The 21433-nt window shown below is 43.7% G+C and overlaps 1 protein-coding gene across 1 annotated transcript; it reads left to right on the top strand.

The window, feature by feature from the left end:
- The first annotated feature begins 2345 nt into the window (after nucleotides 1–2345).
- On the top strand, nucleotides 2346–20826 carry LOC126530723 (FAST kinase domain-containing protein 3, mitochondrial-like). Its single transcript, XM_050178004.3, has 6 exons — nucleotides 2346–4221; nucleotides 9716–9950; nucleotides 13111–13245; nucleotides 14143–14268; nucleotides 16724–16793; nucleotides 20556–20826. Exons 1-6 carry the CDS (start codon nucleotides 2920–2922, stop codon nucleotides 20755–20757), a joined length of 2070 nt encoding a protein of 689 aa, XP_050033961.2. The 5' UTR covers nucleotides 2346–2919; the 3' UTR covers nucleotides 20758–20826.
- Nucleotides 20827–21433: the final 607 nt, after the last annotated feature.

The following is a 21433-nucleotide window of genomic DNA, read 5'->3' as shown; positions in this document are numbered from 1 at the left end:
GTCACCAATACACAATCTGCATGTCAGTAGATGCAAAATGTAGAATTTATAAGTAATGTAGAAGAGCTGCTCGTTGGGCAGGTTGATTTTGATGTTGAGGCATGGCTATGCACAAGTCTGGACTAGTTAGAGCTGCATGACTTAGTGTAGTTGCCCATTGTTTTGCTGTACGCTCCACTGAGACCTAAACTTCAGGTGTAAGTTAGCAATGCTTTTCATATACATATTGGATGTGTAATCACTTCGAATATAAAGAGTGTTAATGCTTGCAAAATCTAGCATTGTAGTGCAATGCTCGCAAACACTGATGAATTAGGAACTGAAATGATGGGAAATTTTTGTATACATTAATGAGACAGCTAGACTAACTCACGACTGCAATCAAAGCACACTTGATGGTGGCAAAACGTAACAATGCCTGTGTACCATGCATTGTGTGCACATTAAAGAACTCCGGGTGCTCAAAATCTGGAGTCCCCCACTACGGCGTGCCCCAATCAGATCGTGGTTTTGGCACATAAAGCCGCGGAATTGAATTTTTTTCAAACCACATGTCGCACTGTTGCACAGAGAGAACTTTATGCATGCATGGTAGCGAATGCTATGAAGTATAGTTGGGTGCAAAAGTCTCAAGCCTATGGCATCAGGAAAAAAATTTAAATTTTACATTTTTTTTCTAGCACAGCCATGGTCCATGGAATTGTTTTAATGCAATGTTGGTTGAACTAGCACACATGGTAGACTGTACTACTTGATTTCAGCTTGCAAGCCAAGGCTTTGAAGAAGTACAAAATATTTGCGGCATTTGTGGTCTCCAGACTTTTGCTCATGACTGTACCTAATGGCCTAGAACACATAATTTGGTGAATTAAGCTAAATAAAAAAAGGTTTCGTAAATGTGCCGATTCTGTAAACTGCGGCATGCAGCGATTAGTCAGTGATTACAATCTACATGCGAGTCTTGGTGGAAATTATAAAATATGCTTGGGCATGCACAAAATATCATGCCCTGAATTTTTATAGTAATAAAAGTTAGGATTTCAACTACTTGCATTTCAAATAACCTGACACCATTGGTTAAGAAAAAAAAAAAGGCTGTTATCTGCTTTTTATAATGTCACAGATTCATAGCTACAGTGAAAGACCGGCAAAGAATTGGAAGCAACATACAGATTCATACTACTGCTTCAAAATGTCGCACTAACAGCAGATTAAATACGGTGGCATTGTCGGAAAGCTTATAAAGTTAGAAACAAACTCGCCCCTAATATAAGCTGTGTAATCAGCTGCCATGCATCGCGAGAAATGCAAGATTCTGCGCCAAAAGTGGAACAGCATGCATCCTACAGAACCTGCTTTAACTTACACTTGCAATACTGAACGTCAGTATGACCCTGTACGAACAGAAACCAGAAAAATATTTGAAAGACAAAGAAACAAGGATTTGTTATGCCACTCGTGTCAGAGTAATAAATAACTTCGGGATCCGCAATAAATCTATAAATTTTCCACACCACGCGACGACCAGGTGGTCAATCTTTTCCAGATGGTTGTTTCCCTGCTAGTACTAAATAAGTTTTTTTAAATATAGATTCGTGAAGCTCAAATATTCGGGACTAAATAGGTAGTGCGTGAAGTCCCTGTTAACAGCGAAAGACTCACCGATCGCGGCAACGGGAACGAATATCAGGGCCACGTACAGAACCATGCTGCCTACAACCTCAGCCGCCCGAGTGCGTGTGAGCGCGTCCTACTCCTGCACGACCGCTCTCGCAACTGCGCCCTCGGGGGCGACGCGGTTCCACGCGGAGCCAACGCGACAGGCCACGTGTACCGGCCACGATCCTGTTTCGCACGGCGATAAGCGGGGGACAGCACAAAAACGAGTCCCGTAGCTGGGTCAGCACCGAGTCGCCACCACTTGCGCAGCAGTACGATTCGAACAGCGCGCCGTTTCACACCTTTCTTTCTTATTTTTTTCGTTTATTCACGGCGCTTCGACTTGGTCAAGTGTTTCGCTCCGGGGGTATATAATGCGATCATGGACCTTCTCGCGAGGTCATCGACCACTTGACGTTTGCGCGCCGTGTCTTCTGTCAGAAGCAGACTACATCGCGATGTAACGTAGTACTAAAGGCGCGCAATTTTACCAGCTGTTTCGTTTTACACGATGATGTCCGCCCTCTACTACGACAGGGAGAGACGATCGGTCGAGATGACAGCAAACAGGGGCCCGTCGGCAATACTTACTGATCAGCGAAATTGTAATAATTGCGGGCAGAATGAAGACCCAATTGCTGAAGCCGTGTTCAATGGGTCCGTCGGGTCCTCCTCCGGTCAGGTCGACCATATTCTGTTCCCGGAACGCGAGTTTATGCACGAGTGAAAGGTAAGAGGAAGCGAGCGATTTCTCGCGATCTCAGCTGGTCACACGAGCCCAGCGCCAGAGCTCGCTTGCAGCAAAGACTGTTTGCCTGCTCCGGCGCTCGACAGCTTGAAAAGCGGGGTGTGAGCGTCACTGCTTCCTCGCTCCACGTTGGCTGTGCTGGCGGCCCGCGCATGCTTGCATGCGTGAGCGTGTGCGACGATTTACGTGACGTCACTGCGGTATACACCCTCTAGCAACTCTCTAGTAATAACTTTCGCATTATTTCTGCATTAAGAAAGTAAAGAATATTTAGCTGTTTCGTTGGTCGCAACACGACGCTTCCAAATTTTCTCGTCAATATTACGTTCAAAAAACTGTTTGCGTCAAATTTAGCGAATGAACAGTTACGTGTCGGCAACGCGCACACGAAAAAAAAAAAAAAAAGTAAGATGGCGGCTTGCAGTGCAAAGTAAATTTAAGCAGAACCGGCAGAACTAGCAGAACGCTTCACCATGACGTGAGCGGTATCAAAATTGTGCGCGGGCGCTTTAATGAGATGCGCGATGCCTTTAACGGCGACCACACGCTGTACGGTTCGCTTGCTAAACCGTACCGTGTGGCGTCAGTTAGGGACACGGACTCTGGCACTTCGTAGCGGCGCCCGCACTGCCACGACCTACCGGTCCTATTTGCATTGCCTGAAACAGGAAAGCTTGCGGTTGCGACAGACACCTTTCCGACCGTCATTTTCGTTTCGCAGTTATTCGTCTAGAAGCGGCGCCGATAGTGTCACGAAGTCGACCATTATACTCCAGGATGGCGTTAGCATCGAAGAGCTGCCGGTTCTCATCAAGAAGGCCACCGCGGAGTCGCTCCTTGACAACGACCTAACGGCGCGCGGAAGCTTCAATGAACATCCGAAAGCAACGAGGGAAGGCGCCTCGCCTAAGGTGTCGGCGATAATTAAAAAGTGCACGTCGGTGAAAGACGTTTACCTTGCTCTGAGAAAAGCTGATCCCAAAGACCTGACGCCGGCCATCGGTGTTCAGGCGCTCGACAAGCTGTTGCAAGTTCGAGACGTTGGGCTGGACGCACCATCAAAACGCCCAAAGTCTCGTGAGCCTGACGGTGTGTCGCTCGTCATTGGGGAGCTGTGCAAGCTCATCACGACCGCCGGGAGCTCCGAGGTGATACTGGACGGGCTCAGGTGCGTCGTGAGGCATCGGTACAGCGAGGAAGACCGGAAGCGCTACGTGGACACCTTCGTCCAGGTCATCCTCAGCCGCATCTGCGACGGCACCATCAAGCTCCCCGACCTTCTAGAAGCCACGTTACTACTAGTCAGCTGCGGCAGCCAGTACCTGGGCACGGTGGATCACTTCTGGCAGAGCATCGTCACGCAAGCGGTCGACATGGAGAAGGACGACGTTCTCAAGCTGTACAGCCTGCTACCGTACTTCAAGAGTTCGCAGAGCGTCGTGCTTCGCGCCGTGGCGCGCAACACGACCAAGAACGTGTTGTCGCTGGGCGCAGACGACGTGGCCTACATCTTGAGCGTGCTCACGCGGCTCAAGCTGGTGCCCCAGAGCCTGCTGCTGAGCCTGACCAAGTGGCTGAACCTAAACCTGCACGTCGTTCCCGAAAGGGAGTTCGCCAGCATGGTGCGCTGCTTGCAGGCCCTGCGCTACCTGGACTCGAACTCGTCGAAGGCGGTCGAGCGGTACGTCCGCATCAAGGGCTCCGGTAGCCGCGAGGAAACGATGGACGCGCTGGCCTCTTACTGCCGGGCCTTTCGCTGGAGGAGTGAACCCGTGTTCAACTCGGCGTCCGACTTCTTCGTGGCGAATCATAAGGTGCGCGTGAAAGTTTTTTTTGCGTTCGTGCGCCTGGTGCGAAAAGTGGTAGAAAGTGTGCCTGACGGGAGCGTGAAGTTGTGCAACATAGCTGGCAGGGCTCAGCCTGGTCAACCTACTCTCTGCCTTTCCGCTATCACTTTTCTATCTCTAGTATAGTAATCTAGTCTCTTTCATCTTCATCTTAGCTTGCTTTGTCATTGAACCTCACTTTGCAACCAACTTTTATCCAAATACTACCACAGGTCACCTGTGGATCTGTGAAACCTCTCGTCCATGGAGGCTGCTCATTTATCACACGTTCAGCATTTGCAAAGCAGTACATCAGCAAGAGCAGTTTCCCATTATGCCCTTCCATGAATTCTTATTTCTGTCCTCTGGCCCTTTGTAGCTGGCCCAATTTGTGACCACCTTAAACTGTTATCTGTCAGTGTTTCAAAATTTTGCAAATGCTTGATGCACTGACTTGTTACATGACCACATGTGACATGACTTGCTTCTCAATAATCTTTTAAATATGTTTCTCGCTTTTGATGTGGTGCATCTTCCTGATATTTTCCTATGTAGTTCCATCAGTGGCTGCTTACCAGGGAGCCGTGCCACACAGGGCCTCGCCTCACTTTAATTTAGCAGTCTTGCAAATATGTGCAGAATATTGTAATGTATGGATCAATGGAACCTATTAATGGTCATGGGAACTCTACAAGCGTTAAGCAGGTCATGTTCTCACTGTTTAGACAGTCGTGCTTATGTCAGACTACACAGGGGCTTCATTTACTCTTCTTGGCCATCTTCACGCTTGGTTTTATGGATTCACTAAAAATCCACTCTGAAGAATTTTGATGGGACAGAACATTAGAAGCATCGTTCGTGTGTAATGCGTGCTTTCCAGCTCTCCCAAATTTTTCATAACATTTACTAATTGCGGTTCTACAACATGATGAATGTTACATTTCTAAAGCGAGCAAAGGACACAACACAAAAGCAGTCCAGGCAATCTCGAGCTTGCGCCTCCCTGGAGACTGGCGATGTGGCTGCAGCACCAAGCATTCGTATTCACTGCTATCACCTCCCCCCTCCCCATCCCCTCATCGGAAATATGAGCCAACCTGGCAACTCATGGTGAACATAGTATCAGCGGGTCGTAATACGGCTTCAAGTGGACGGTTTCATGACCTTTCATGGACGGTTTCATGACCATGACAGCATTGGTCCTTTGGTGACGCGACAGGCTCAGCAATAGAGTTCACAGGCGATGTCTGTGCTACAATCGTTTGGAGACAAGCTTGGATGAGAAGCCAGAAAGAACAGCTGGAGCCCAAGGCCACACAAGGGAGCCTGGAAAAAAGTGACAGTGCGGGCAGTCATCGTCACATAGAGATTTTTGCTGCCATTGGTCGAGGGTTGTAAAGGAACGGGTGAGCTAATCGACCTGTGAGATCCTTTAACGTGGACAGCAAACACAGCGCATGGTGGTCTGGCGCATTCATGTCTTTGGGGCAGCCATAGAGTTAAGGTCAAAATTTACCAAGTTCCCAGATTATGGCCAAGCACTCCTTCTCCGGGATACAGAAACTCCTTCTATAACTAGCGACGAGGTCAGAAGGGCCTTGCAAGACATGAAACGAGGAAGAGCGGCTGGAGAAGATGGAATAACAGTCGATTTAATCAAAGATGGAGGAGACATAATGCTTGAAAAACTGGCGGCTCTTTATACAAAATGTCTGTCGACTGCGAGGGTCCCAGAAAAGTGGAAGAATGCAAACGTTATACTAATCCACAAAAAGGGAGACGTTAAAGAATTGAAAAATTATAGACCCATTAGCTTATTCCCAGTATTATATAAAATATTTACCAAAATAATCTCCAATAGAATAAGGGCAACACTGGACTTTAGTCAACCAAGGGAACAGGCTGGCTTCAGGAAGGGATACTCTAGAATGGATCACATCCATGTCATTAATCAGGTTATCGAGAAATCTGCAGAGTATAATAATCCTCTTTATGTGGCTTTCATAGATTATGAAAAGTAATTTGATTCAGTAGAGACACCAACAATAATAGCGGCATTACGTAATCAAGGAGTACAGAACGCTTACGTAAATACCTTGGAAAGTATCTACAGAGGTTCTACAGCTACCTTAATTCTACACGAGAAAAGCAGGAAGGTACCAATAAAAAAAGGGGGTCACACAGGGAGACACAATCTCTCCAATGCTATTCTCTGCATGCTTGGAAGAAGTATTCAAGCTATTAAACTGGAAAGGCTTAGGAGTAAGGATTGGCGGCGAATATCTCGGCAACCTTCGATTTGCCGATGACATTGTTCTATTCAGCAACAATGCAGATGAGTTACAACAAATGATTGAGGACGTTAAGAGAGAGAGTGTAAGAGTAGGGTTGAAGATTAATATGCAGAAGACAAAGATAATGATTAATAGCCGGGCAAAGGAACAAGAGTTCAGGATCGCCATTCAGCATCTAGAGTCTGTGAAGGAGTATGTTTACCTAGGTCAATTGGTCACAGGGAACCCTGATCACGAGAAGAAAACTCAGAAGAATAAAAATGAGTTGGATCGCATACGGCAAACATTGTCAGCTCCTGACATTATCATTGAAAAGGAAAGTGTACAATCAGTGCATTTTACCAGTGCTGACATATGGGGCAGAGACTTGGAGACTGACAAAGAAGCTTGAGAACAAATTATGGACCGCGCAAAGAGCAGTGGAACGAAGATTGCTAGGCATAACATTAAGAGACAGAAAGAGAGCGGTTTAAATCGGGGAGCAAACGGGTATAGACAATATTCTAATTGACATCAAGAGAAAAAAATGGAGCTGGGTAGGTCATGTAATGTGCCGGTTAGATAACCGTTGGACCATTGGGGTTACAGAATGGGTACCAAGAGAAGGGAAACGCAGTCGAGGACGGCAGAAGACTAGGTGGAGCGATGAAATTAGAAAATGCGTGGGCGCTAGTTGGAATCGGTTGGCGCAGGACAGGGGTAATTGGAGATTGCAGGGAGAGGCCTTCGTCCTGCAGTGGACATAAAACAGGCTGCTGCTTCTGCTGCTGCTGCTGCTGCTGATGATGATGATGATTTATCCATTGCTTTGGTGACGGTGCAGCTAGTGCATGCAACAATGTACTCATCGAATCCAGATTTGTGCAGTGCGAGCACAATGCCGAGTCCAACATCGCTGGTATCAGTGTGTACTTCGGTTGGAGCTGTAGGGTCAAAGTAACGCAGCATCAGTGGAAAAGTTAGCAGATGACACAACTCGTGGAAGGCATCATCACAAGTGGGTGACCAGGCGTAATTGTGGAAGTCGTTCCATATAAGCTGATTCAAGGGGGCGGTGATAGACACGAAATTCCAAATGAAGCGGCAAAAGTAGGAACAGAGGCCATGGAAGAGCTGTGAAGTTCTTTTATGGAGAAAGGTTTGGGAAAATCAGCAACTGCATGGAGCTTGACAATGTCAGGAAGAATACCACCTTTTGATACTACATGGCCAAGGATGGTGAGCTGACTTGCGCCAAAGTGGCATTTCTTCAGGTTGAGTTGAAGGCTGGTGTCATTAGGCACTGTAACACTTCCTCTAGCCTACAGAGATGGTGGGAAAATCTGAAAAAATAACTACATCGTCTAAGTAGCAGAGGCACGTCTTTCACTTTAGACCACGCAAAAGGTTGTCCATCATTCGCTCAAATGTTGCGGAGGCATTGCAAAGCCCAAAAGGCATGACACGAAATTCATATAGGCCATGTTGTGTTACAAAGGCCATTTTAGGTTGGTCTTCTGGTGCCATAGGGATTTGCCAATAGCCGCTGCACAAGCCGCTAGAAGAACTCTGCACCTTGGAGGCAATCAAGGCATCGTCAATTCTCGGTAGAGGGTAAACATCGTTACGAGTTATATTGTTATGACGACAGTAATCGACACAGAACCAAATCAATTTTATATTGAGTCTGTGTCGATGTGATTCTGTGTCAATGTAACAAGAACAACTGGAGATGCCCATGGGCTATCCGAAGGCTGAATGACGTCGTGTTTGAGCATGTCAGCGACTTGGTCGTCGATAACACAGCGCTCTGTCGCGGATACACAATATGGTCTTTGTCGCAGTGGCGCGCTGGTTCCCGTGACGATGCAGCTGCAGTGCGGAGCATTCTTCTTCACCACAAATCAAGTTTCACAAAAAGTAAGCTGTGGCGTGTGGCGCAGTACGAAAAAAAGAGCATGCAGAAAAGAAATTGTGATGGGGGTACCAGCGTCACTGTCTTCATGCCAGCCCAAGAAGTCACATGCCAGAGGGGCACTTGCTTCAAACAAGTTGATTCAGACAGATCCCTAAAGCAGGCCCGATTATCAACAAAAACAGCTACTGAAAAAAAAAGTTCCAGTGATCTAAAAAACAATGTGTTTCTTGTCAGTCTGTGCTGTTCCACGTTTGCCGCTGCCTGTGAGCTATGTCTGCAGGTAAATCATAGTCACCATAAAGTGCCTAGAAAGCGTGCGGACAGCATATGGAGTGAGGATGGAGACAAGGAAGACGTCACATAAACACCTATGCGCCTATGTATCCCATAAAAGATATGTTATCAAAGTAAATGCATAAAAAAAGAAATATGTGCTATGTTGAGGCTCGCAAACTCTAGCGTAAACTAGTCGCCGTGGGAGGAACGCTTCAAGTGTGGTGAAGGACGAATGGACAGCTTGATAACTTAATTCACATAAAACAGCTTCTTGAGAGGAGGATGAAGTAGCTCCCAATTACGCAATAATATTGTGCAGCTTTGGTGACGTAGTGGATGCCAACCTTTATTTCCATCTTGCAGCGCGCTGTTGAGAGGTGTTTTGGGACACCTTTGACCAAGCAAGCTAATTAATTCTGCAGAGCAACTTAAATGATTCACTTCTGTAGCAAGCTTGGTTAAGTACAAGTAAGACATGAAAAACAGTGAAGCATGTTAAAGCTTTAGCTTAAGTCCAGCAATACTTGCAGCTACAGACATCAGTGTGCACTGTGGTATGGAACAACAGCACAGTACAACATGGTCAAATCAAGGGCTAATTCTTCGCGTTTACCAGATACCAACAGGACAACCGTGCACACCACATGACTTTGCTTTCGGTATTTTGATTGTGTACTATCAGTGGAGCTATCGTATAGCTACATTTGAACCTCACTATGTGTAACCAAGTTTTATCTGACATAAAAGTACCCTTGTTATATGTGATATTTGTTATAAGCATATGTTACATACCAAGATTGATGAGAAACATTATAGATTGGCTTTGTTATCAATATTTATTATACATATATCTGTGTTTGCTATATCGAGGTTAGACTGCACTTCAACAACTGGCTAAAGGATTCTCTACTACACCAATGTATTATTTCCTGTGTTTCTTGGTTTTACAGGTTCTTGCAGGGATATATTGGTAGAATTCACTTTTGTAATTGTCTTTTCTCGCATGGTAAAAAAGGACATGTCTCTGCCCACGGCTGTAAACATGGTCCGTGCTCTCGGCTACCTCAACATTGTCCCCAAGAATGCCATGGAGTTCTTTGGCTCCTTGGAATGGCTCCTTCGGGAAAGATTCAACCAAATTCCCTCGAACGAGCTGGTCGACATGCTGATCGCCTGCTTCTACTTGCAGAGGTATCCACTCAACTTCGTCAAGAAGGTGTTCAGCCCACACTTTCTCGACAAGATGAATGGTAAGTAAGCTTACTAGGTGCTGTGTACAGTCAAACCTGGTTGTAATGAACAGACTTATGTTCTAAAAATTAGTTCAATATATAAACCAACAGGCAATGAAGCTAAGGAAAGCATTGGGGTAATTAGCTGTGGTTAGAATTGAAATGTAGAAAATGCTGAAAGATAAATTTTCACCGGCGGAAACCGAACCCACAACCTTCGCATGTGATGCACTACTAATAGTGCTACAGCGACGGCTATCAATTCGTCCACTAACTTGAGTATTTGTGAGTACTATATCTATCCCTGGGAGTGTCAGCCAGTGCCACTTGAAGCCATGGTGGGCAGATGTGGAACACCCATTTTTGCGAATGTCATAAAAGTTGTAAGTTCAGTCTCCACTGGCAACAAGTTATTTTTGGCCCATTTTCATTTCCCCTTTTCTTCATTATTTTCTACATTTCAGTTTCAACCACAGCTAATTACACTTATGCGCTCCTTGGCTTCATTGCCTGCTGGCTTTATATGGTCATGATTCACAAAAATTGAGCCCTTCTTTTTCTCTTCTCCTTGTTCGTTCAATAAATAATTTGATATACCCAAACTCACCTATAGCGAACTGAAACAAACTTCTGTGATGGGTTTGTTATATGTACGGATTTATCACCTCTAGTGGAGAAAAAGAAGGAAGGAAACCATTTGTTGAAAGCTTACTAGGCAGTAATTTTTGTCTGTGCTCCGAAATGTTTTTCAGCATTGTTAAGAATGATGTTCCCAATGCATTAGATAGTATAGACCTGCTCGAGTCCATTCGGAAGAGAAAGTATGACAAAAAAAAAGCATAAAAATAACCCCCTTGAAAATCTGCATTCACAGCATGCAAGTGGCTATATTGCACGGGTAGCGGATGTCCCAAAATACGTTGCATGAGTATCGGTCAGCAAGTTTTGCGTGTTCAATCTGGGGAATAATTTACTTTATCCGAGATCATTGTATTTGAATATGAGTGTGGTGTGCTCGGGTAATGAAGGAGGCGAGAAATTGGGAAGTGTTGTTGCAGCACAACAGTCCTGTAAATCGCCTGTAAATCCGGCCTCTAGTTTATCAGTCTGTTTCGTGTTGAGGCCCGCACGCACGCGTTCATAGTAATGTACTAGCAGCCCTGTGTCACTTTTATTCAGCGTTGCTGTATTGATGAGTTCTTTGTAAATTACCTCCTCAGTTAATTTCTCTTAACTGTACAATCATCAAGTGAGCGTTTAACACTTTGAGACATACTAAATGGTTTTCATTGTTCTCTTAGTGAGTGGACAAAAATGGCAATTTATACTTGGAATTAGAGGAGGTTCAGCCCCTTCGCACCCCTGTTCAGATACATGTGACACATATGAACACTGCCATTGGCAAGCACTGAATCAACTCGAATTAAAGCAGGTCCTTTTAACGGGAAGTAAAGTTGCAGTGACTGTTGGGCCACGTTTTTGTTATTTAGGCATCAGAATTTTTTTTGAAAATCGACTGTCGGTGAGTTAAAATAGAAGCACCACTGTAATGCTATAATGAAAACGGGTATTGCAAGTTTGTAAACTGCAACTGAATTTATGTATTAGTAAGATCTTGATGAGGGCTCGTTGGTTCGTATTTAGAACTGAGGTTGCATAGCGCCAATAAAACAGAGACACGAAGAAACAAATACCGCAGATAATCACTGACTGCCTACTAGAAGTTTATTTGAAATTCTCCAGCCATTTTATACCTTTTCCAACATAGGCATGCGTAAACCAGTCGCATATACGTCAGCAAAACCATAATCTTTCATGCAAAAAAGGTATATTTTTTTCTGACAAAGCAAGAGTGGGAGCGGTTACACATTTACCTCCTTGCTTTCGAATGTGATAAGCCTCTATTATTTCTCTTTTCCTCTTACGTTTTCCTTTCCCTGTGAATTTTGTCTTTTCAAATATAGGCATGCATGGACACTTGCTGCAATGTCCTTCCTCCTAAATGACTTCCGTAGTCATTCTTCACATTACTACTGTGCTGACAACCTCTGTCATTGAAACACTGTCCTGTTTGTCCTACACAGTTCAACGGTATCTGACATAACATTGCGTTTGCAGTCAGTGAAACAGTATTTATAATTGGTGGTGCACGGGCGCCTTTCAAGCATTTTCATACGATTCCATATTGAAGAGAGCTTGGACGGGGCACTGAAAAGTAAATGAACATTACGTCTCTTGGAAACTTTCTTTAGATTGGGTGACAACGTGGGCAAGTGCGGCACCACGTGCGCTGGTCTCTTGTCTTTATTCTTTTCTTTGTGTGCTGGTTCCAAACTTTCTTTTTTTTTTGCAAGGTGGCTTTGCATACTGAAGTGATCACAGAACGAGGAAACCCTGCGTTCCTTAATCGTGCTGTCTGATTTGTCTGCATAGCGACCACATGCATTGAGGCAGCACTAAGTGAGTCGTATGAGCACGAGTGTGAGCGAAGTTTTGAAAAGACAAAATTCATAGGGAAAGGAAAAAGCAAGAGGGAAAGAGAAATAACAGAGGCATTTCACATTCGAAAGCAAGGAGATAAATGTGTAAGCGCTCCCTCTCTTGCTTTGTCTGAAAGAAAAGATAGCTTTTTTGCATGAAATATTAGGATGTTGCTGATTTTGCTGATGTATATGTGACTGGTGTACGCATGCCTGTGCTGGAAAAGGTAGAAAATGGCTGGAGAATTTCAAATAAACTTTCAGTTGGCAGTCAGTGCTTTGTTTCTTCGTGTCCTTTGTTTTATTCATGCCGTTCAACCTCAGTTCTGAATTTATGTATTATGCACCACCTTGAAGTACATAAATAGTTTGCAAATAGGAGCTTTATAAAACCCACGTGAACCAAATAATTATTTTATGTAGACTGTGAATTAATGCTATGATATGTTTGCTATGCACTCTTACTTCAAGTTCATTTGTCTGGGAAAGTCATTTATTGGTGCACGGTTTTTTTCTAACCCCTTCTCTCTTGCATTTACGCCTAATTGGCAGTTACAGTTGTGTCATTTGTCAGTGCTTGAATGAATGCCCACTATGCACTTGACACTCTCATGTCAGTCAATCAACTAGTCAACTTATGTGGTATATACACCAATGATCTGAGCATGCTTTAATATTTTAATTTTGGAATTCTCTAGCAAGCCTAGAGCGAAATGAGCTGCGTAAGACACACCAGAAACTGAAGTTCCTAGACTCGGCGCTCTCATTGGAATGCAAGCAGTATCACGGCCCTTATTTACCGAGGGACTACTCATCAAAAAGTGTGAAGAGAGGTAAGTGGTTTGCATTCACTCTTATAAAGGCAACTCGCCACCCTTTTCGACTCAGCCGACACGTGTTGTGCGGCACTTTGTACCTTACATCAAACTAAAGGACATGATGCATGGTCTGCATTCAGTAGTAGCAGCTGCTATACCATTTATGGAAAAGTAAGGTGTTGTAACCAGAAAGCGCATAATTTATAAATTCTGGGCTCAAGTACAGTTGAACCTTGCTATAAAATGTTCACGTCTGACAAAGAAATACCTTCGTTACATCCAATCTTCTTTATAAGCTTATATTTATTGCATTGGCGAGAAACATTGTAGAGTTACGCCGCTATATCCGATAACTTGTTATATCCGTAATCGTTATGTTGAGGTTCGGTGCACCATAGTAGTCTCAGCATACCAAAACTACACCTTGGCTAAGAGACACGCCATAGTAGTTCGTAAGCTCTGCACTAAGTTTGACTGCCACCCGAGTTACTCTAGTGAGCCCATAAGTTTAAGTACTTAAGCTTCGTCACTTTCCTTCTCCCATTGGAATGTGGCTGCAGCAGCTGAGAATCAAACCAGTGACCTTCTGCTCAGCAGCGTGACGATATGGCTGTCTAGCCGCCACATCAAGTGAGGGAGGAAGAAGCAAATGGCTATAATGGCTCAGCAATTCTGATCCTGTTAATATCCAGACTGATTCTTTTTGCCCTCTTGTAATCGCCTTCAGCAGTGAGGGGGCCAATGGAATGGTATCAAACAGAAATAATTGTTCTGCCGGCCACACTCTGAGGAACAGCTCTGATATTCTTTGTTCATTTTTTTTTTTTTTGTCTATTATGAAAGGAAACGTATGAGCACAGATTGACATGAGGGGTTGCTCGTGTTTGTGAATTTAGGCTTAACCACTTTCAGATGGAAGGCTACTCCGCCTGATGTGCTCGATGCAAGATGACATGGAAGTGATTTTGGGAGGCGAGGGCAACTTCAGCTTCTCTGTGGTGCAACCAAGGCTGCCCCTTTCCGACATGTACATTATAGGTAAGCGTTCTCTGAATTATTAAGACACATGCAGGCTCAGTTTTTGTTCATTTGAAAGGTGAAGAGCACAGATGCCTGTTTGCAGCTGTCAACTAAATGTCCCTGGTTATTCATGCATGAACTGCTCCAAATCGCTCTGTCATGCCAATCACACATGCGGTCATTTGACCAGGGAATTTAGCTGATCATTGTAGCAGGTGTCTGCGTTGCCGTTTTCACTGGCATGCATATTCTTGCTGCCGCTAGGATATGAACACATAAGGAAAACTGGATGGAGCCTTTCGCGTCTGGGCCAAACGTGACAACTTTATTGACACAATGTATTCAGCATTGTCAAAGAAAGAGCTGTAAGTGAGGTGCATGCCTTGCCATTGTACTGATGCAAAAGACGCTGTCCTCTATCTCAGTAGTGGTAGTGTTGTGTATTCTCCATATGGCATTTTAGTATTTTGAGCATTACTATTTTATCTGAAGCTTATCTGAAGTTTGGTGTTTAATCTGCATGAATCTTGTTGTGTCCTGTTTGATTTTACTATTGATAAATTATGCCTCACAACACAACATAACACCTGTATGTCAGTCAATCATTTAATCAGCCAACCAACTTTATTTGCAGTTAGCATACAATTCCGGTCATTTGAAGCACATACAGTAGTACTTATTAGCTAACCTGGCAGTCATCTACACAGCATTGTTCCTATTCCTGTTATTATTTGTGAATAGCAATGCACAACATTCATGCACTAGTAACAGGAAACAAAGAAACGCACAAAAATGTGCATTTTACATCTCCACATTGTCAACATCACTAATAGCACAGGTACTCATAAATGCAACTCTTTGTTGCATGTGTGCAAATGCCTAAAGCACAATCAGCAAGGAATAAGAAATTCACACACTAATTATCACACAACCAGTAAGCGTAAATGTATTCAATGAATGTAGCTGCAATGAATTTCCTAAAGGTCCTCATTATTGCTGTCGTATACCACAGTCAAATGCTCGCCTTCAATAATAATTCAAACCAAAGGCCATTGTAACATGCATGCCTAATTGACTCCTTTGTGCAAGCTCATGGCAGGGAGACAATCGGGCTCGCGCATTCCTATGATCTTCGATTTCAATGGTCATTGAAAGCAAGCATGTGATTGCAGTATTAGTTGTTATATATTATGCACCTCTCATTCAATTTTATTACATATTGCAGGCAGATAATACACCTTGTTTTCTTCCTGTGAAGATTCTAATCGCACAGGTTAATGTGCCTTTCGTTAATGTCTTTTGTTACTCCTTAAAATGTGTTATAAATGGCATTGCACATTATCATCATGCAACGGAAAAAAAAACTTGGGACAACTGAATGCCAGTTGTCCCAAGAGTGCAATTACTTAATTTTAATGCTAATCACCTGTGCATGAGTACTGTAAGTTTAGTTGCTCGCAATTATTTATTTTATGTGTTTGTAGGGATTTATTATAATCAGGATGTGGTCTATATAAAGTAATTTAATATGCCAGTAAAGCTTTGTAAAAATGTTTGTAAGAAAATTTAAATTTTCTTTCACAAAAAAAATAAAGGCTGTGCTTAAGTTTGTTTTACGTGCATGCAAAGCAAAGACGGGGCAGTCTTTGAAATCGGCGAGATTATGTGCGTCGCCGCTAGAGAAGCGAGCGCTGGAGGAGGAAGGTGCCTAGAGGTGGAGGAGGAAATTGCGCACCAGGGAAATTATGGAGTAGCGCACTGAGTACACGGCAGAGAAACACCACCTAGAGGAAAGTCTAGGTGGCATTGAGCGAAGCGGGGAAGGCGAAAGGAGGTGAAGCGTCACAGAAGAGGAGGGTAGGCGGAGGCACGCTGGGTTGACTTCCTCTGGCAGTTGCTACGTCTTCAGTGTGTGCTATGGAAGTACCGGGTTCGTCTCGCGACTGAGAGGCCGAGCTGCGAGAGAGGACAGAGCAGTGACACAAACGGCAGCCGGCAGAGCATGAGTCGACCAACCCCAAAGTTGCCGCCATGTACCGGGCACGAGCTGAACAAGTCCGGCAAAAGGCGTGGGCTTGATGTGCCCAGGAGATTCCAGAAGAGCAAGGAGAAGGAGGGGAAAATGAATGCTGTGAATAGTTGATTACAAAATTGCTTGAAATAATAAAGACTGCATTTGCTTACAGTGCCTTACCATCTTTCCTAATAGCAATTTAAACTTTATAAAAATCGAATAATGGATGTAAAACGTAGAAAATAAAAAAGGAAGCCTTGAAAAATCGCCACACTTTCACACAAGCAAGGCATTTTTAAAGCATTCTGCACGCAATGCACAAAAAGGAAATGGCACCCATGCGCTTAAACCTGCATTCACAAAGTGAAACATCACTTTGTTCGTTTATTGTGCCTCGTGACTTTCCAGCACCAAATTTGTTAAGCCAGTATTTCATGAATGTTTGTTTTCTGTTTTAAGACTACGTTGTGCAACTGAACAAGCAAGGCAAGCCGATTCCCGCGGATGCCGTGAGTGGTGTAGATAAACGGTAAGCAGGAACTTGTGTCACTTCTGTATTCAGTGTAAGTTGCATATGCAGACATATCGCTTTCTACCTGCTCATCTCGCCAAGACACTTTTGCAACTGCAAACGGTAAAACTACAGTTCGAAAAAAAAAAAAAAATGGGGGGGGGGGGGTGTTCCAATTACTTACTAGCTCTTTCTGTACTGAAGATGAGACCTACTCAACATGGCAGGCCGGAACAATGCCCTTAGTGACAAAAATAGTGTTATTGTTTTGGAATATGGCTTGCTAAGGGGCACAGGTGATAATAGCTTACCAGTTTGCTTCTACGGTAAATCCTTGCTATAGTTAACTTCCCGTTCGATAACAGCAAAAAAGATTTTGTTAACAGAACTGGACAGCCATAATACACTGTCATCAGTGCTCTGCTCAGCCTATTAGTTGATGACATATCTAACCACCAACGATGACCGCTCATTGTTTCAGTTGTTAAAAAGACCAGACCTTTCTTGATCTTTGTCAGCGCAGTGTACATTTTCATTCACACGACTTTTAAAAAATTAAGCATTTCCTGCTTTCCTGAAATATGCCTCATGTACAGCATACTTCATCCATTAATATAAAATGCACTTTGTTGTCATTTAATGTGAAAGTAAACGATATTGTAGCTTACGGTAAAATAGTAAAGAGACAGCATTAATGTTGAAATGGGCGTACAAGAGTTCTTTGTGCTCTGTTGCACGAACAATGCACAAACTAGCCCAGCTAGAATTCTACTCTTATGTACATACTATTACGCATTGCTTTTTAAAGCTCATTTCGAGGTAGACCTAACAGTTCGGACAATTTGGAGCTATGATCTATTGCTTTAGCTTGGCACGATGTTTGTGCCCATTTATTAAAAATAACTTTACTTAAGGTTCAAGTATCACTTCAAATAAGGATTAGAGGGACATGCATATGCTTTGAGCTTATTTTTCATTTAAAGGAGGCAGCTTAGGGTTTTGCTCCTTGATCTGAAACTTTCTTTGTAGTCTGTATTCCACAACAGTAAAATTTTGACCTTTGTACAAGAACAACAAATTTTTGATGCACCAGTAAAGCTCTTTGGGTAAGTTTGATACAATTTTTGCTGGGCTTGTATGAGAATAGCTAAACATGTCAACGTGTATTTATCCCCTTGTGCCCATTTCTTGTATCCACTGATGCCTCGTGTCATCATCAGTGGGTAAGCAAGAGACGTTTCGTTCCGGAGCCAGAGTGAACATTTCGACAAAGGAACTTGTCTTTGTCAGGACAGTGGCTTATCGTGTTTTGCACTGGTCAACTTGGAGCAGTTTTTTTTTCTTTTTTTTTTTTGCTATAAGCCTGTGAATCTGGTTTGTGTTTTCCACTGATCATTTTGGATCAACTCACTCCACGCCGGATCGCTCTCACTTTCATCACCGCCGAGGCATGGATCAGGGTAAAAATGGCTTACCCCACCTCCGTCTTAATGTGAAGTTTGCACACAATGTTGTGCTGCTGTGGCACAACGGTACAGAGTGAAGTCAGGCACCATTTCCGGAACCAGTTTGTGTGATGTGTGCACAGCAGTACAAGTTCATTTTGATAACATGGGTCATGGGGATTGATGTGAAGGTAAACAAATGCCTGACAAAAGCGTCAAAGCTTCTCCCTCCAGGTTTTGCAAGTTTCGGTATGATCAATCGCAGAGCATTTTTTGCCTCAGCTGGCAGACGCACATTTTTGTTCTCAAAATGTTGGCTTTGGTGATGTTATTTATCTAGCCACTGTTGATCACTTTAAAGGGACCTTGAACCATCCCTTGGGCTTGATGAAATAACATAGTCCACAGGTAGCATACGCTGCTGTGAACATATCAGCCAAGTTCTGCTGTCAAACGCAGTGCGTGGAGCTCGCAGACGGATCGCGAAGTCACCTTTCTCTCAAACGCCCTCTTTTCAACAGAAAGCCTGTTCCTCGCTCTCTTCTGGACACTTTATTTTGTAATAAAATAAGGTTCCCATGCGTAGCTGCAGTCGGCTATGTAGCATAGAAATACTGCCGCCGCTGTGGGGTGCTGCCATGAGTCCACTGGCTAAGCGCACTGCAGCTCGCCGAGGATAACCGTGTTTGGCTTACGTTTAGCACACCGTGGGCACCAAAATTGGGAGTCGTGGCATCTACGTTAACATCCATAATGAAATCTGAACTGCGCGCTACGGTGACATATAGAAGGTGGAGCGTTGTAGGCACGCCCCACTCCGCTGTAGCCATCGCAGTGCAAGGCATTGCAGAAGTAACGGGAGCACAGCGGAGGCCGTATTTGATTGCCAATTGCTCTGCTTCTGCTGGCTATATTTTGGCTATTTTTCCTGAAAATGCCTTTCTCCACTTCAATAAAACGTGGTTCTTCGCCCCTTTAAGTTTCCAGTAAAGCCTGTTAGCAAGTGGATGCTTAGATGCCAGGGGATAGGCGGCGCAAGAACACAGGTGTCTGTCTGTGTTTTTGTTCGTGTCTGTGTACTTCGTGCCCACAATACCATGGCATTTAAGTTTCCAGTTTTATCATCCCGTAGGGATTCAGCATGTTTCCCTTGAATTTATTGGCTTGAAGTGTATCATTCACTTTAATACTTCAGGTGCCCATTGAGGTTAATAAAGAGTTAATAAGCTGCCATGCTTTTTGAATGCATCGGAACTGTGCAACAGACTGTGAGCATTGTTAGACGCCCAACTCGAGTGCTTGGACAGTTCCTTCTTTTCAATCTGCCCGTATTTTATACCCCTCCCCCAACACCAAGTAGCCAACCGGACCCCCTTTAACCTTTTTCTGTACTGAGCGCCGCATACTGCAGTACCAAAATACAGAGCACCTTGTTTTCCCTTAGTGTTACTTTTGCCATCATTGTCTGTGGTGTAGCATTACACTTTCAGACATTTACTATACAGCTACCCGGAGGTTGCTAAGCTGTAGTACTTCAATCTTTCGCTGCTATATTCTTGATCCTCTGCAAACAGTAGAGGACGATGTGCAGGATTAATTGGGGGGAAAGAAAAAAAAGAAAAATATGTGTGGGACACTCGCAGTATTTTCCAGTCGTATTTTCTACGTAGCTAAGACGGAAAAGGCTGTTATTGAAATGGATTGACTCAAGCATGAAAGTGTGCCAGTAGTATTTTGACCTCCTGAACTGCTTATAAGCGCTACCTAACTTTTGGCACCAGGTTAATACCTTGGGTGCTTGAAGACAAACTGCAATGAAATCCTGGACTGCATGAAAACTCTATTTTCAGATAGCGTAGATATAGAGCAACCTCCTTGCAAAATGTCACGTTTTAAATACGAATGAGTGTGCCACTAAAAGCTCGGTAAAATAAGTTTTTGATACCAAAATGAAAAAAAAAAGACGAAAAGTAAACATCATTACAGGTTGCAGAAAGTGACGCATGATCTAGAACACACGACTCCAAGGCACGATCTCCGAGCTTAGAGGTGTCCACGTCTGCTCACAGCACACTGAAAATTTTCATAGGCAATGTGCTGTTATTGATGTCATGTCTGCTGACCACCAGGCGCACACATCGTCCGCTTAGGTGCTATCTAAAGGCAGCTAATAAAAGAGTAGATGTTACCAACCTTGTAGCTTTGCTAACATTGCTTCACTAGTGTTTTCTGCACACCTATAGTCATTTTAGGCAAAGTGAAATTTTGTTGCAGTTGCTCTTTGATCCTGAGGCACAAATTTCATACTAATGGACGTGTGCTTTCTGCCAACCAGGTTAGCTGTGATTATCGCCCTCCCCGAGCACTACAGCATGGACAGCCTGCACGCAATGGGACACCATGCGACGCGAATGCGGCTTCTCCAAGCGCTAGGATACAGCGTCATTGAGCTGAACTATGACGCTCTTCTCAAGACGAGACCGGCATCTAGAGAACGACTGAATTACTTAAGTACAAAGATTTTACCCCTATCCTGACCACCGCATAAGAAGAAGTCGTGGAGCGCATTCACTCCTGTAAATATAGAATAAATTATTTAAATTTTATTTTTGTGCCCACTTTCTGTCATTTCTTTGCAGCATGCACAACCATATACACTTGAACCTTGATATCATGAACACAGATATAATTAAGTATAAATCTAAAATGTTTCTCGGCGATATCTGTGTGTAAAGAATACCGGGTGATCATTTTAAGGTATCACGGAATTTTTAAAGATTGCGTGTTGCAGACAGCCTAATTCTTCTCCTCGAGCTGGATTGTTTGAAGAGGCAAACATTGTTAGCACAAGTAATTTAAAGACATATTAAACTAATTAACTAAAATGAACTAATTAACTCCTTAGTAACTTACCTTACGGTACATATTGCACCAAGTTTGCAAGACCTATCCCTTCAAGTTTCCAGGATGACACCAGTTCTGCGATATTTCCCAATGTGGGGGACAAAATACATGTGCATTTCAATTACTTTTGTGCTTCAAAGCATAAAAGAGTGCTTTGTTAAAAAAGTAAGCGGAACAGGGCACTTTTACGGCAAGTAGCATTCCAAACTGATGTCATTCTGGAAATTCATTCCAACTGGATAGGCCTTGCAATTTGTTGGGTTCTCACCCGTGCTCTTGGGACAAAGGAACGACAACACAGTAGTGCAA

The sequence above is a fragment of the Dermacentor andersoni genome, chromosome 5 (assembly GCF_023375885.2).
Source record: "Dermacentor andersoni chromosome 5, qqDerAnde1_hic_scaffold, whole genome shotgun sequence".
Classification (NCBI taxonomy): Eukaryota; Metazoa; Arthropoda; class Arachnida; order Ixodida; family Ixodidae; genus Dermacentor; species Dermacentor andersoni.
Note: the sequence above shows the minus strand (reverse complement) of the source record. Positions and strands in the feature narration are given on the sequence as shown.

Coding starts and splice junctions, on each gene's coding strand:
- LOC126530723 (XM_050178004.3), top strand. CDS start 2,920: ATGAGATGCGCGATGCCTTTAACGGCGACCACACGCTGTACGGTTCGC. Junction 4,222..9,715: donor TCTTCGTGGCGAATCATAAG/GTGCGCGTGAAA, acceptor ATGGTAAAAAAG/GACATGTCTCTGCCCACGGC. Junction 13,246..14,142: donor ATCAAAAAGTGTGAAGAGAG/GTAAGTGGTTTG, acceptor AACCACTTTCAG/ATGGAAGGCTACTCCGCCTG.